The sequence below is a fragment of the Falco peregrinus genome, chromosome 1 (genome assembly GCF_023634155.1).
Source record: "Falco peregrinus isolate bFalPer1 chromosome 1, bFalPer1.pri, whole genome shotgun sequence".
NCBI classification, from domain to species: domain Eukaryota; kingdom Metazoa; phylum Chordata; class Aves; order Falconiformes; family Falconidae; genus Falco; species Falco peregrinus.
In genome coordinates, this window is record NC_073721.1 from 44,878,238 (window position 1) to 44,894,962 (window position 16,725).

The window sequence follows — 16,725 nt, forward strand, 5'->3', positions numbered from 1 at the left end:
AATACCAAGTGAATCATAACTTATTCTAAATTCAGTGAGGGTAGAGTTCTATTTGGGATCCAATTTAAGGTAGACTTACATTTTATTTGAACTGTTTGTTCCTACTTGCAAGCATATTAGGTTAGGCCCAGTCCACAGTCTTGAAATACCCACTGGACACTAATATTTGTCGGTAGAAAATAGAAGAAACATGAAAATCTCTTGCCATTAAGATCAAAAGAGAGTGAGTGTACACTTTGACATTTCTCCTTTTCTGCAAGGAGTCCCTATTTTGCAAAGCAAATTCCACCATGTAGCTTTGAACTCCTGTAGAGAAAAGATAAAAGGTGAAAACCCAGCTCCTTGAAAGTCAACATCAAGACTCCTGCCAAATTCAGGTGAATCAGCTTTGACCCATGATTTTCTGTAGAATGGGGACCACAAACCACACTCCTCAGCTCCTTGGAAGCTCATCATGCACCTCCACTGCAGAGGCATGACTACACTTCATGGAGGGGTATAGACCAGCTAGCTCAAACAGTGCTGGCTGTGCAAGGACTGCAGCGAGGAGCTCAAAAACCCTCCCAATTCACTCTGTGTACAACGGAAAACATTGAGCTCCAAGCTAACTGCAGCTACGGTGCTAGGTCTACCCTAGATATCTCATGGAAGGCTACCAGCGTGCTGCTTCTCTGGTTACAGGCTTTGTAATGAATGCTTCTACTTGGCATAGTAAAATAATTGTTTTAATTGGGGAATTCATGGGCGGGCAACAAGACTTTTCAGGCTTTTCTCACTTTGCAAAACAAGGGGAGCTTCCCATGGCAATCAGGATTGTGTTTTACAGTGAGTAATAAGGTTATGCAAGGCATGGGAAAAACTGAGCATTGCTGCTATAGAAGAGCAAACCAGAAGTTATTCCACTGTCTCTTCAAAAAGTTTCACACCTCCAAATAGCCTATATCAGCAATATGCAATAGGTGAATCCACCAATGTTCCCACACTAAGCATGGAAACAAGATGCTCTACACATCATTGTTTACTAGATCAGGAGGAAGACCAGAACTCAGAAGGACTCGGATCCCAGGGCACCACAGTTTCTCTTGCTGAGCATCTGCCATATTTCCTCCCACCTTGGCATTTGTCCCATTTCCTCCCACCTCTGCCTTGTCCCCAGTACTCAGACTCAGTTTTCTTTACCCAGATTCTGCACCTTGGTTTGCCAAGAACTTGGAGGCCATCACTGGAAACATTCTCCCTCAGCAATGCTAACATCCTTAAGCTCCAGCAGCCACTGGTAGTTGTCAGATGACTATGCTTAAAGCATGATAACAAGTGCAACAAGGTAATACTTAACATATTAAAATGCTTGAAGGGAACTAATGAATAAATTTATATAATGGCCCCAAGGGATTATCTGATCACCAGTTACCACTTACCTCAGTAACAGCTTAAGCACAAGCAAAGAGGATGCAGCAACCCCTGGGGTCTCACATCACCCCCAACCCCAGTGTGATGCTCCATGCGAACACTACTGACTGCAGAAAGCGCCCACCCTGAGCAACAGTGCCCAGAGCAGAGCTTGTGTCAGCACCACCAAACCAGGATGCAGAATGGTTGCACCAGCCCGGTGCAGGGGCTGGTCCACATTGCTGAGAGGCATGACTCCTCTGGGTGCATGAGCCTGGGACCAAACTCATCCCAGCTGCAAAGAGACAGGTTTGCTACTCTAGGGCAGGTTGTACTTGAGCAGCATCGCTGCCCACAGTGAGCTGTGCTCTAGGTAGGTTTTTCCCTGATTTCATGGTCCAGAAGATGCTCTGCCCAAACTTCAGGGACCTCTGATCTATCTGAACTGGACTAGATTGAAAAACTGTTCACAACACTGGACTGTGACACTGAGTCCTCCTACACTGATGAGGAAAACAGTTCCTTACTCTATTTTAATGCATACCGAGATCACACTGGAGCCTTGAATTAGCAGAAGGTTAAGTGCACTCCATTTGCTGGAGAAAAGGTTCTTCCCTGTACTCAGGACACAGCAACTTTCCCAAATCACCTGTTGCTCCTTGGACCTTTTTGAGTAGAAACAGACCACAGCTGACAGATCTGCAGCTCACAGAAGTGCTTGTTTGGAGCAATTGCTCTGATGCTATTGTGATTCAGGAAGGAGCTTCCCCCGGCTTATTCTTAAAGCATTTCACCAGCTGATGATTCAGGTTTTTTGCTTCAAGCATAAATCACCTTCCAGATAAAGTCTTGCTAGAAAGCTTTCACCAGCATGGCAGTGCTAGGTTAATGGTTGGACTCAATGATCTTAAAGAACATTTCCAACCCAAAAGATTCTATGATTTGCTCTAATTAAAATGAAACTGAGTATAAACAGTGGATCAGCAAGGAAATACTGGGCTGAGATCTGTGGACTTGCATTCTCCCTGCCCTCCTAAATAATTTGTCACAGAAGGCACGAATATTTGCAAGGTAGATTACTTACTGCAAAGCCAAGTCTTTGGTGCTATTTCTCTCCAAGTCTGTAGGAAGGCTGCACCTGGACCACAAACAAAGTCCCTCGGAACTGACTGAATAAACCTTCACAACAAACCTCTCACTTTGGAAAGACCTGAGCCAAACCATCAAACTCAAGCCCAAGCTCCCCCTTTCCTGAAGACCACTTTACACAAAACTCTTCAGCTTGCCTGATGCCACCACAGCCCAAATTTTTAGTCTCAAAGCTACTTTCAGGACAAAGCAAACTCTCTCCCTTGGTGAAAATAATGCTGAACTGGTAAAGCACATCTCACAGAATCACAGAATGGTCGAGGTTGGAAGGGACCTCTGGAGACCACCCAGTCCAACCCCCTGCTGAAGCAGGCTCTCCTCCAGCAGGTTGCACAGTCACATCCAGGTGGGGTTTGAATGTCTCCAGAAGAGACTCCACAGCCTCTCTGGACAGCCTGCACCAGTGCTCCGTCACCCTCACAGTAAAGAGGTGTTTCCTCACAGTCAGTTGGAACTTCTTGCACTTCAGTTTGTGCCCGTTGCCCCTTGTCCTGTCACTGGGCACGGCTGCAAAGAGCCTGGCCCTGTCCTGCTGACACTCGCCCTTGAGATATTTGTGTGCATTGATAAGATCCCCCCTCCTCAGCCTTCTCTTCTCTGGGCTAAGCAGGCGCAGTGCTCTCAGCCTTTCCCCCTAAGGGAGATGCTCATCATCCTTGTAGCCTTTGCTGGACCCTCCCTGTCTCTCTTGAACTGGACACAACAGTCCAGATGTGGCCTCACCAGGGCAGAGCAGAGTGGGAGATCACCTCCCTCCACCTGCCAGCCATGCTCCTAATGCCCCCCAGTCACCCTGAAACTGACACACACACACAGCCCCCACCGCTGCCAACTAAAAAAACCCTAACTCTTCCAAATATCCCACCACAAATGTAGTAGCAGGAAAACAGGAGCAATAACAAAGCCCTATTGATGCAGGACAATCAATCAATCACAGTTTTGCAGAAGGAAATGAATGGCCCATTAAGGAAGCAGTCATAACCTCAGCTTCCCCGTAATGGGTCTGGGTCCTAGACTGCCTGGCATCAAGGGGATTTCAGCCCTAAGGACAGACCCATGTGGGGCTCTGTCTGCTTTAGCAGCAGGAAGGGAGAGGGTTTGCACAAGCAAAGCAACAAACCCACCCCAACCAAACCACCGTGTGGCAGTGGGCACACAAAGGGAGGGGAGAAGGAAGCGCTCTGCTGAGCCTCAGGAGCAGCAACCTTCCCACTTTCTAGTTAGGGGGAGAAAAAGCATCAGAAAGCATTTTCTTACTAATGCACGATCACAGTTTACATAGACTGCCTCTTGTGGTCCACAGCCTTTTGCAAATCTTAATTAAGCAAAACATTGAAAGTAGGTTCACAGCTCAGCTCTGATGAGTATCCTGCACCCAGGGGAACGCTGCTTTCCTTGAGGACTCCAGAGGCTGAGGCTGGCAGGGGAACTAGCTCCACCACTGCAAAGTTTTCCTGGCCAAAAACATTCTCCTCAGCAGTGGAGAACCCAAATGGTGAATCAAAGCTCCCTGAACAAGTAGTAACCTCTGATGTTCACTGCTGTCTGAGCCTAAATAAAATATGCTGGTTTACTTCTTGTGCTCCACAAACCAAGGTAAAGGGCCCTGACACATGTTCGTTTATCCCACTGCTCAAGTTCTGGATGCAAGAGGCAACATCTCCCAGCTTCCTTCCATATCAACCCAGTAGGGATCCAGCTGACTCAGGCAGCATTAATGTACAGTTGCTGAACTGACTGGTGTTGGATGGACAGTCTGATTGCATTGCTGGTACCTCTGCACAGTCTGACAACTGCATCCACAAACACCCATCATGCTGGGGTTTCAGTCATTGCTGCAACCTCGTTTGGGCTTTTGTTCCATTTTTAAACTTGATGAACTTAAGAATAGGCACAGAAGAAACCAAGATGAAAGCCAAGTGGCCAGAAAACAGCAGATGACTGAAGCTGTGAAAAAGTAAAGGGCTGCACAGAGTGGATCTTCTCCACCCACATCTTTTCTCAGCTACTAACTTGCAAAAGCACAGCCAGCTCTTCAGCAAGCAGAGCAGCACAGGGAGGGGGTGACAGAGCGTGCAGGGCAGGGCCAAGGGAAGAGGGGCAGAGATCGCTGCTGGCACTAGTTACATGAGCATCATCTGCCAAGTGGTCCTGTAGCATGACACACACTGTTCACCCTCCACCCAACAAGGGGACCATCCAGAGACCCTCGGATCTGTCAGAGACATGAACCCACCAAGCATTAAAACCTAAGCTGGGGTCTCAGTCAAGGCTTGACATTATAACAACAAATCAACTGTGTCTCATCCAGGCATCTGTTTCCAATTAGATTAATGGGTATCTAGAATGATACTATAATTTTCAAAACAACCCCCAAAATCAATACCCCAATAGTAAGCTCTGGTTTTTGCATGTGGTACAAAAGGCAGTTTGGGAGAAGATGATCTAATACACCACGTATTGATTAATCGATTCCAGCCAGGATGCTAATGGGCTTTTCTTACAACAGTTGGCACTAGAAGGAAGGAGCAGGATTGCTGAATGAGAATGGGCAAAACTGGTTGCGTGATAAAGTTTCAGGGAGAGGGGAGGGCATGCTAGTGGGGAAATGGGCCCTTCTAGAGATTGCTCTAAGTGGGTAGAGACCGGGGGAAAAAAAAACAGAGGAATGAAACAATGAATGCAGAAGGTAATAAATCAGATATATCGGCTACAAACACAGCAGAATTGTACCGTGCAATTTACTGTCGTTGATATTAATAATACTTTCCTGTTGCTACAGAAACCCTCACGGGAAGGTCTGCGAAAGAGCCCAGCATGGGTCTAGAGTCTATAATGAAGTAGACTGAACACTTTGTAATCCTACCAGCCAGTGAAATGGTCCGGAGGCATTATTAATGCCTACCTTAGTTATTTTTCCACTTTGGCACTTCTGGCTAGGACAGCATGGGGTAATTCAGATCACCTGTGCACGGCTGCCAGATTGTCCTTCCTTCTACAGTCACCAGAAAGAAGCAGCCAACATAGCCATACATTGTTAATCATCACCACTTGCTCCCTCCTTCCTGTCCCTGTACTTGTTGAAGTCCTCTACCACCATTGAAAATGGGAGTACAAAACAGCTAGACTATCCTCCAGACCCCAACCACAGAACTTTACACCCACTGCAGAAACGTGAAGACCTAAGTAAGTCACAGAGCTGGGGAGAACGTGTCTGCAACAGACACACAGGTCCCTTACAGCTCCCAAAGAGCAGCCATCACACTTTGCAAGGAAATATGACACAGATGCTGGAAACCAGCCGACAGGCTCTATTCCCAGCCTGTTAGCCAGGGTGAGGTGCTTGCCTCTCAAGACTGAACACCTCAAAAGGGTGGGTAGATATTTCAGAGACAAACAAGAGCATTACACTGCCTGAAAGACAGAAGAGTCATTCAGTTGTTACTACTTGGGTGAGGTTGCCCTACTCTTTGTAAAACTGGAAATAGTAAAACTGACCAAGAGGTTTTGACCTTGAGTGGCTGTGACATGGTCCAGGCTGGCAGAAGTCACAGCCAGTGAAGACCCTAGCAAGAAAATTCAGCCTGATGTGTCTTCTCTACAGCCAAAAGTCATGTCAGGTGCAGAAGTGGCTGGTAGGGCTTTGTAAAATTGTATCAGAGTTGCCAAAACTAGTACTGGATCTCGATGCTAACATCCAGTTGGTGCTGTTCATTGGTGCAGATTACAAGTTTGACCACAAAGGCTAGATCCAGTCAAGAGAGCCCCTAAGTACAAAATATTAATGAGTCACTGGTTTTGCCACCCTATATTGTGCAATTTAGTAACTGATTTTCTATGGGACATCATGAGTGAGAACATGGTCCTAATCACCCCCCCATGCTGCAGCAGAAAACACCAGCATCTTGGAGCAACACACCAATTCTTACACATGCTAACACCACACTGACACAAAACATTACGTTGCAGGTAAGCAAGTCTGCAGCCTCAAACCACCACAGGCCACAACAGTGGTTCAAAAGCTCTTACAGAACCCACAGGAAAACCCTCAGGAAAACAGGAACTATCCTCCTAAAAGCAGGATGAGGTGATAATCAATACGGGGAAAATGCACAAACTGATTTTTTTTTTTTTTTCCCCCAGAAAAACCGTTTCTGAAATAACACAATGCATAACAGCACCCCAGGAGTGCTACAGCCCCATCAGTGACTCACATTGTAGAGGATGTCTGTCCATCCCTCCATGGTGATGCACTGGAAGACGGTGAGCACAGCAAAGAGGATATTGTCAAAGTTGGTGATGCCATAGTTGGGCCCTTGCCAGTACTCCCTGCAGGTGGTCCCACTCTCACACTGCCTGGCAGGAGGCTCCTCTCCGCAAGGAAAATCTCCCACCTCATCACCTGCAGAGAAGAACAGCAGTGAGAAGAGTTACCGACCAAAGCTGCTCAAGCAGCAGGTGCTGCTGCATCCTCCTTGCACCACCACATCAATGTAATTTACATTTCAGGCTTCCTTGTGCCACTATGGGCATGTAAAAGACATTACACCTATGCAATCATTTATCTACTGCTATGTTATAAGAGATGTTTTAGTGGCAGGGTGGAGCAGAGACATCCCTGGAGTGCCCATGATTTATAGTTTGGCTCAGTGTTCAGCCATGTCATATATATGAAAGGCTACCAAAAAAACCAGTGCAGTAAAAGCAAGGATCTGACAATGGTGCATACTTCAAACACCGTGAGCCAACAACTCACCCTCATACAGCATAGCCAAGTGCTAAATAGTGGCACTACAACATCAAAGCAAAAGGGCAGGTGCTGCACCAGTGGCTTAAGCGAGAGCTCTTTGTGGATAGCCCCAAAATTGTCCAGATACAGATGTTAGACCACAGCTGCATGCGAGTCCCTGGCTTCATCACAAGGCAGTACCACCACAGCAGCCTGCGAGGGGGACTAAGAGCTCCAGCCCCTCCGTAAGCTTCATATTTCTGCCCAAAAGGGCAATGCTGCGGACCATAGGTACACATGGCAGGGAAAGCATTCAACTGTCACCTTGTCTGCAGCAGGGATGAAGTTTCTCTGCTGAGTTTCATTTCAAACCCAGAGAAGGCAAAGGAGAATGAATCTGTCCTAGTTAAGGACCACAAGGGATGGCCAGGAGGATGGCCAGCATCTTCGAGGGTCAGGTGTGAAGTCTGAAGCCTTGCAGCCCTCCAGAGACATTGCAAGCACCAACAGAGAGCAGTTTGGAAAACTAAAGTGCTGGGGTTTCAAAGTAAATAAATATACTAAGTAATATTGCTATTTACACAGAGATGCAATTCGGGAAATATTAAAGGGTTTTTAAAGTGACACGTTATGGTAATGGAGCAGCAAACTGCACAAAATCAAGTTCACCAGGGGGAAAACAAGATCAGCACTAGCAATAATTAGGAATAATCATTCCATAGAGCAAAGCCTGCAGGAGGAAAACAAGATTGTCACTGTGGCTCCAGGAGATATATATATTTATGTGTGTGTGTGTGACGCTTTTTCCTGTTGACTCAACACCTTAATGCAGGGCATCTCTCTCCAGCTCCCATATGGGTCACCACAGGCTTTCACAGGGGCTTAGTGAGACAAGCCTGCAAAAAGAAAATACCAAATCTGGCTCTCGCAGACCATTTGTGAGCATGCCTTAAAAGAGATTCCAGTTTTATCTCTGGCCTTTTGTTGCCAGGTAATGCTCTGAAAATGCACTGCATATCTACCATGAAGTGTTGGGGTGGGTTTTGTTTTATTTTTTACCTTTTTTTAAAAAAAGAACAGAACTGGTCCCTACTGCCCAGGCTGGAGAAGACAGAGAAAAGGGGACTCTCAAAGAAAAGCGTGTTGCTCTCCTCTCCTGAAGCACATTCAAGGCACTGGGGCTGGCTCAACTGCAGGGTGGCTACTTAAAAACAATGCTGTGCCGGCAGAATAGTACAGCATGGAGGATGCAGGGAGAGGAAAACAAGGTGGACATCCACTGGAACATGGGCTAGTATTAATTTTTACCCATTTTTCATTAGAGAAATATCTCCACTAGCTCACAACAGCCTGTCAGGCTGAGTAGCAAATGCCTTGAATAACTCTTCTGCCATATTTCGGTCCCCAGCCTCTCTCTTCGTTGCGGTTTATTAATAACCTACCCAGGGCTACTGGATTAGCAGGGTTATAGCAACATTTGCTGTTGACATCTGCACTCGGTTCCCCTCATGATGTGCTGAAGTAGCAGCTGGTACCTCTCACGTGGCTCCTGATTCCAGGAAAAATCCCAGTTTGCTCACTTTGGGGATTTGGAACAGAAACAAGCATGAGCAAGTCCTCCTTCTCCAATTTGCTACCCTCTGACAGAGGCATCTCTTTAATGAGGCTCACATTTCCACACTCAAGCCAGCCTTTGGAGCCCATGGTATCAGGTCTGGGCTTGTTAATGTACCTCTTTGTAGCTGATGAGCACTTAGGTTTTAAAAGGCTCAGCTGATGGCTTTGCAGGATGCTCTGCTGCTCCACTCACAAGGGACCACAGCGCCAGGAAACCTCACCGCTCCCTGCCTTTCCAGAAACACCATCGTGCCATTTCCCGCTGAGCAGGTGGAATCGATCCCCATAATTCATCCGACAACCAGCTTGCTACCCTTGGGAAAAACAGGGGCCAGTGCCTGTAAACGCAGGCGCCTTCCCACACCACCCGGCAAGCGGATTCAGGGGGAGGTGGGTCGGGCCACGCCGCGCCCTCCCACCGAGGTGCCAGGTGCTGCGATGCAGAGATATGCAACACACACACCAGTTTTTCGGCTGCACGCCCAATTCCTAGCTGGAAGCCACCCAGCAAGCAAGAGTCACTTACACACGACATTACACATGACAAAAATCTGTCCTGGCACAGAGGTCTCTCAGTCATCACTGATGTCAGAGAGTTGTCTGCAGAGAACACAAACAGCTTTGGGCTTTATTTTTCCCTTTTACGTTAACTAGTTTCTGGAGGGAGGAAAGAAGTTGCTCTTCTCTTTAGCCCACTGGCTAAAGTCAGCCCATCAGCGAGAGAGCCTCAGAGCTCAGCAAACTACCTGCAAACAAAGGATGCAAAAAAATCACCCACTTTGGTTGCAATTGAACAGACCTGGGAATGCAAACCTGCTCGTAATTGCTTTCTCCCTGCCATGTCACTGAGAACGCTTCTGCTTCCTACACATCTATATTGTCAGCGATACTATTCCTCTGCAATTGCTGCAGTAGCCCCAGAGGCTGTGCAGTGGGCTGAGACCTGTTCTGCTTGGCGTGAACACACATCCCCCTCACAAAAAGATTTCCCTTTCCTACAAATCCAGTCCAAAAATTCATTTCTTCCAGGAATCATTGTGCTTCGCTTACAAGTCACAATATCTGACTGTCCTTTACAAGTCCTGTTGTTTTTCTAACATTTCATAGGAACATAAACAAGAAAAAAAATTCACCCTGCTTTTGAAAAGCTTTTTGTAAACTGAATAAATTAAACTGTTTCCATGTTGTTAGAAAGCACTGTGAAGGATGCCCAGAGATTTGGCAGGGAAGTTGTTTTATTACCATTTGAATGCATATAAATAAATCAATATTAAGACCTATTAGTGATAATCACTGAAAATACAAGACTGTGTTTTAAAGACTGCCATTTGTACCTTAAATTGCAATCTTTTGGAGACAGGAACAATATTTTCAACTGTGAATAGCCCAGATAACCAACACGTATTAGCACTACTATAAAGGAATATTAAAATATCACATGGAAAAAATTGGCTGGTTGGTTTTCTGTCTTTTATTTATTTATTTATATTGCAGTGAGTTCCGAGGCAGGGACAAGCAGCTGGCTTTGACATGGCAGCCAGTCCCAGCCGAGGGTCTCTGGGCATTACTCCTCTTCACCTCCATCTTCTAGGGTCTATCACTTCCTCACAGGTAGACACATCATTCACTCTGCAGTGCCCCATTTTCCTTGCCCTTCTTTGTTTGAAGGACATTTTTATCTTTTCTCCATCAAAGGGGTCCTTGCCTTCCATCTATTGTCCTTTTTTTTATTTTATTTTTTGGTTGCTCCCAGTCTTTCCAATCTTACTATTTACACCAAAGTTTTCTCATACCCATGCAACTTGCCCCAGAAACCTTGCAAGGAAATTCAACATCCAGCAGCTCTTCAGAGACCTAAACCCAATGAAAATGTAAACAGAGGCTAATCACTCAAAATAACAAATAAAAATAAAAAACCACAACCCCATACCCTTCAACAAGCTGTAACAAGAATTTGGTTTGTATTTCTACCATGAAAAATTTCTCCCATGAGAGGAGGCCCTAAGCACCTTTGTCTCACTCTTGTGTAGACTGAGAGCAACCCACTAGCATCAGGGGTGGTGTAACAGAGAGAGGAGACTATGCTCCAGCGGGTGTAGGATGAGCACCAAAGTCTGTTAACTTGTAGAATAGGTGGGTAAAGAGGAAGAGAATGCAGTGAACATGGAAGAGGAAAAAGGAAAAGCAACATAAAAGCAGGGTAGAAAGCATCCCGATGAGATGCAGGGGACCAGAAGCACAGTAACCATACACTGGGAGGGGGGCAAAGCTCAGAGCTCACCTGTCTCATTAGAGAAGCAGGTTTTATGAAACTTCCCCATGTAAAACTCCAGCCCGATGATGGCAAACATCACGATGGCGAAGAAGAGGAGCAGCCCGATCTGAAGCAAGGGCACCATCGCCTTCATGATGGACTTGAGGACAACCTGCAAGCCTGTGGGGATAAGGAAAAACATACAATCAGTGGGAAGAAAAACAAGGGTTTGGGGGTGGGCACAAGGTAGGAGAGGGGGGCTGTCCAAGGGGAAGTTTAGGACTGGTGATGCCAAGCAATGCTGCTTTTCCCAGGGCACTATAAAAAAGATGCTACAGCCATAGTGCACTCAAGATGCGAGAGAGAAAATCGGGAGCTTTATCTTTTTCTGACCCCTTTTCTTCAGCTCACAGATTCAAAGGTCTCTTAAGCCTCAGAGACACAAAAAGCACTTTTCCTGAAGCCAGTGGAGTTCCAAGACACAGCCTGGAGCTGGATCAGGTCCTTAAGGCAGATCCTGCAGCAGCACAGATGCGGCAGCAGAGCTGGGCACCATGGCACCCCCCCTGTTCCAGGGAGGGCTCAAGCTGCACAGGGGCTGCCTCTGCCTCCCTGACACAATAGCCGTGATGCTGCCATGCCTATCACACCTTGCTTCTGGAGAAACAAAACCCTGTCTCCAGAGCTATCCATCCACAGTTTTTCCATTGGCACTAAAACTCATTTTCAATTAAAACCAGGGGCGATAAGGCAAGAGAGGCTGGAGAGATGGAGGCGTCAGATAACGTCATATAGATGCATGTAACAAAAAAAAACCTTCAGCGATAAGCAGCAGCTGAATGCCACCTTGGTGGCCTGTCCTAAGATGTAGAGAATGAAGGATCATCATTGTCTTGCCACCTTGTACAGCAGCACTGAGGTCAATACCAGGGCATGCAGGAAAAAAAAGCATGATCTGTTGGATGGGAAAAGTACTGAGAGAGTAGAAGAAAATCATACACCAAGCTTGTGTATGAATGTACCTCAAGGTTGTACATTTTATTTACTACAGGAAAAAAACCTCAGCACACAGCTTTCACAGCATCACTAAAAATAAGAGAGCAAATAATGCTCTGTGGGAAAATACTGTGCTGGTCCAGGACACATCACTGGGTGGGAAAGCACATCCTCCTGGGGGCAGCGTGCCACCCACACCAGAACAGGGACACCCCTGAGGGGCCACCTTACTTCTCTGACATCCTCAGACTGTCACTATGACAACACAGGCAACAAGTCCATGAAAAACCCGCCAGCAGCATCTCCTTATTAGAGATCTTGTTAATAAACGATGCTTTTCCCAAGCCTAGCTAAGGACCTCTTCCCTGGGGGAATTCAAATTCAAGCCTTGCCAATGAAAGGATGCTGGTTTCAGGAAATTTTGGAGCTGTTAGTGCAGAGCATAACCCCTGGCAGGTTTCCGCAGCACCAACATTTTAGTGCTGAGGCAGCCAGGGAGGTGGCAGAGCTGATGTCCCAGCCCGCTGCCCAAGAGGAGAGGGGGCCGTCTGGCTGCCAAGGGGTTAACGCAGAGAAGAGCAGAGTGTCCCACAGAGCAGCAGTTCCCTTTCACCAGCTCTTGCTGGAGGGAAAAATCTCTCTGTTCCACAATCAGAAACAAAATACACTCCTGACAGCGATCCCCCGCTAGCGGGTGGAGCAGCTGGTAAACAGCGACAAATAAAAAGGCAGTGAGCAACGGTGTGGGGACTTTGATGGCTTCAGGGCATCAGCACGGCACGCTGCAGCTCCTCACCAGAGCACTCAGACCCTTCACGTTAACATGTCAAATATATCAAGTCACCCATTGAGAAGGCAAAGCAAAGTCCTACCTGCTTTTTCCTTTTGTTCCGCGCCGCCCCCCCCCCCCCCCCTTATTAAGGGGTAAAATCCCTAGTGCAAGATGCCCAGCTGGTAAAAACTGTCAGAAGATCCAGCCTCAGGGCTGGGGGCCTGAAAGCTGCAAAAATGTGAGTCTCAGGTCTTCACACCCCAGAAAATTAATTCAAGCCCAAAGGCAAAGGAGTCCCTGCTGCACACCTGCACATTCGTGAGCGCAGCGCTGAAATCGGCTGGCTGCACACAAAACGGGATGACAGAAAAATCAGGACCTAGCAAGGGCAGGTGGCACAGACCATGAAGAAGCAAGCGAAGAAAATGCTGCTCAGAAAAGCACGTAACATCCCAAAAGCTATAGAGCACCGTTGGCTATGAAGACGACCTTATCACAACACTCACTTGGAATTCCCGACACAAGCTTCAGGGGTCGTAACACTCGGACGGCTCGCAGGGTCCGCAGGTCAAAGTCCGTCCCAGCAGTTGCTAGAATCCTAATTGTAAAAGGGGAGAGAGGGGGAAAAACTGAGATTAAATGCAAATCCCTCTTTCCAAAGCGTACAGAAGTGTTGTCTAAAACCAGCAAATATTCAAGCTGCTCTGAACTTTATACCTGCAATCACATTGCAGATTGTGTCCCCTGAAAACCATCAATTCACACACTCCTCCAGAGCTGCCGAGCCTTGCTCAGGCTGTAAGAAAACCTGCAACATCAGATCTGCAACATCAGCCTCCTTACGAGGCCATTTACACACAGCGAGCATGCCTGGCTCTGGCTGTTACAGAGCAGCACCCTGTGCCTCTAGGAAAGCACACGCCATTTTTCCGAAGGAGACTGTGAGAAGGAAATAAATCCCTCAGTTATGCTAGAAATTACCTGCCAGAGCTTTTTTTCCCTGTGATAAATCCAGAAATCCCTCAAGTACTGATGTCTGGTGTTTCCTAATATCTGAAGCACTTTCTAGTTAAACAGTTTACTCCGTGTGCAAAATTCAGGTTTGTTCAGAGCATCTTTTTTTGAGGAGAATATCCAGAGAACTGGATGCAAGTATTTCTTCTGATACACTGCAGTAACTCTGATAAGAAATACAGCTCCCAAAGCAGAATGATTCTTAAAATTGTAAGTGCTCTGCATAGAAAAATGAAATGTCTTCACTGGTTTAGGGCACAGTAAAGGAAGAAATATTGTCACAGTGTCCACAAGTCACAGTGATGCAAACTCCTTAAGCAAAGACCCTGTGAGGCAAGCTACCTACAGAGAGCATGGCAAAACTGTGTTCGTTAATTACTGCAGCACTTGCTATGATTCTTCAACAAAAATATTCTTAATTTGAGACCGGGCTCCCCTAACACAAGCCAACCACACAGTTACTTCAGAGCAAAACACCTCTCACCAGCTCCCCATGGACTGCACCATTTAACGTGATTGTAAGCAATTGCCATTAGATTTTACCAGGTTTGTCCCCAGGCAGTTCTACCAAGGTGGAAGTGGCTGAGCAACCAGTTCACCAGTGGGGTCTGCAAGCCCCCAGCCACCCCAGTACACACCAAATGTACAAGCTGCCAGTACTTTGTTACCTGCAACTGCTGAAAGCGCTGCCAGTGGGGACCATAACCACTCACTTTGCCAAGCCTTCCCCAAAAGCTACAGCAGCAAGAGGGACTTGCAAATCTGGCTGGAAAGCAGGATTCCAGAGGTGCCATGGGCCATGGGCAGAGCTGGAAGGATACTGCTAATCCCAGGCAGTCCCCTGGGGATTAAGCACCCAGACACAGCAAGCATCCCATGCCGGAGCACAGAGATGCTCCGAGGTGCAGAGCACCCACAGCGTACACCTGCGATTTACCTGTGCCTGCCCAGGTGCCCTTTTTCTCAGTTCCTGGTATCAGGCTGCTGAGCATTCAACAAAATGGCCAGCTACCATAAAAAAAAAATACAAGAAAAAGACAAGCTTTTTAAAACAAGACACACTGATTTCCTATATAATACATAATATGTCTGGCAAATTCAGCAGCAGAGGACACGACTGTGTTGGGAGCACTCACAGCACAGCTACACTCAGATGAAAACCCTGTCCTTGACTTACTGACTGACTTAGCACTGTTGCCAAGCATGGGGCAGGGAAGAGCAGGATCAGCATTGCTGTGCGGAAAGGGCCAGACTCCATCAGCAGGAGGTGCTGAAGATCAGGAAAAACCCACGCTGAGATGTTGGATGGCAAGAGAGGCAGCAGCAAGCCAGGACCTGAGGAGCAGAGTATCTATTCTATAGGACACCTGTTCCTACATTTTCACAACCAGAAAATTCACATTACATCAGCTCTGTCAATGCTGTTTGAGCATAAGCAACAGGAGACAATTCAAACCAAGAACCATCACATGCAGAGACTTCTAATTTAGTCTTCTGCACCCATGCCAACTATTTCATTGCTCTCCTCCCTTCCATCCATCCTCACAACTTAAATGCTCACTTATAAACCTCTGCAGCCTGGGAATAGCACAGGCACTTCAAGTCAAAAGATAATCTTAAACATCCAGCTTGGATGTTGCTACTAACGGCACAATTAGTCTCAAGTGAGCTAAGATGGATTTGTGCTGTCATCAGGCAGAGCCCTCGTTCCTAGTACAAGCTGAGAGGAGGGGTGCTTGATACATTCATCTTTGATGTTTCTAAATTCATGGACAAAATGGGAGCAAACAGGGGACACCATCAATTAGTCCCATGGTGCCAGTAAAACGTTCCAGTAGCTGGAGGTCTTCATTCCAGTCTTGTCTTCCTAATAGGCTTGATGCTAAAACCAGCCTACTCAAACCATGGCAACACCAGCCTCTCCACCTCCCCAGTCAAAACCCCTAATCATTCCTTAATTGCCACATCACTGGCACTGTGGGAACCTACTGTAGCTAACCTACATGGGGTACCCTACAGCCTACCATCTCCCATGACTGGAGAGCTGGTCCATGGATCATATCAAATCACAGCTGAATCATGCAAACCATCTATAACCGCACAGCTGAGCTGCCACTGCTACATCTGTCCACGAATCAGCCGCTCCTGAAAAACAACACAACCCTGGCCAGAGTTTGCCTAGAAAGGGAAAAAAAAAAATACAGCTGCATCCTAAACAAAGCCACCTTTCACGTAAGAAACAGAAAAGCAATGGCATGAGGTGGTAGCTCTCTAGGTCTAAAAATCCACATCTGAGCCTTGCAGGTAAATGAGGCAGATGATGAGAAAACCCAGGGGGGCATCCAACAGGTTTTCTGTACCAGTTGGAGCGGGGAGGGCTGGACGTTGCAGCCTTCTTGCACTGCTTGCTCACAACCATCGCTCTGCTGCCCCAGACAGGCTCTCCGAACAGGGGAACCAGGGGAAAGAGGGTCCCAGGGCTTTTAGAAGTGCTGTGGGGTCAGTGTCTACCCCAGGAGCCCTGGCACATGGGGTGGCACAAAGGACCCGCGGCAGCTCTCAGCAGCTGGAGCCCAGCAAAGTGGCTCGGTGGGGGGAAGCCGTGCCAGGGCGGAGATGGTGCCTGCTCTCCATACAAAACCAAAGTTAATTTACAGCTGCTCAGCAGTCCATTCCCCTAAACCATTCACAGACATGCATGGAAAAAGGCCCCAGTGAAGAAAAAGCTTTAATTAACTTGATGGCATTTGCCTAAGTGCCTTCTTTCTGTTTTACTTTTTCCCCCACTCCAGCTGAAAGCTCGCA

General features: G+C 47.1%; 1 protein-coding gene across 1 annotated transcript in view; it reads right to left on the reverse strand.

The window, feature by feature from the left end:
- The window catches only part of CACNA1B (calcium voltage-gated channel subunit alpha1 B), a 296,336-nt gene that overhangs the window by 179,523 nt on the left and 100,088 nt on the right, over positions 1–16,725 (reverse strand). Inside the window, exons 4-6 of the mRNA XM_055817932.1 lie at positions 13,413–13,504; positions 11,166–11,318; positions 6,753–6,940 (exon numbers count right to left, since the gene is read on the reverse strand). Coding sequence (XP_055673907.1) covers positions 6,753–6,940; positions 11,166–11,318; positions 13,413–13,504 — 433 coding nt within the window. The remainder of the gene's footprint in view (positions 1–6,752; positions 6,941–11,165; positions 11,319–13,412; positions 13,505–16,725) is intronic.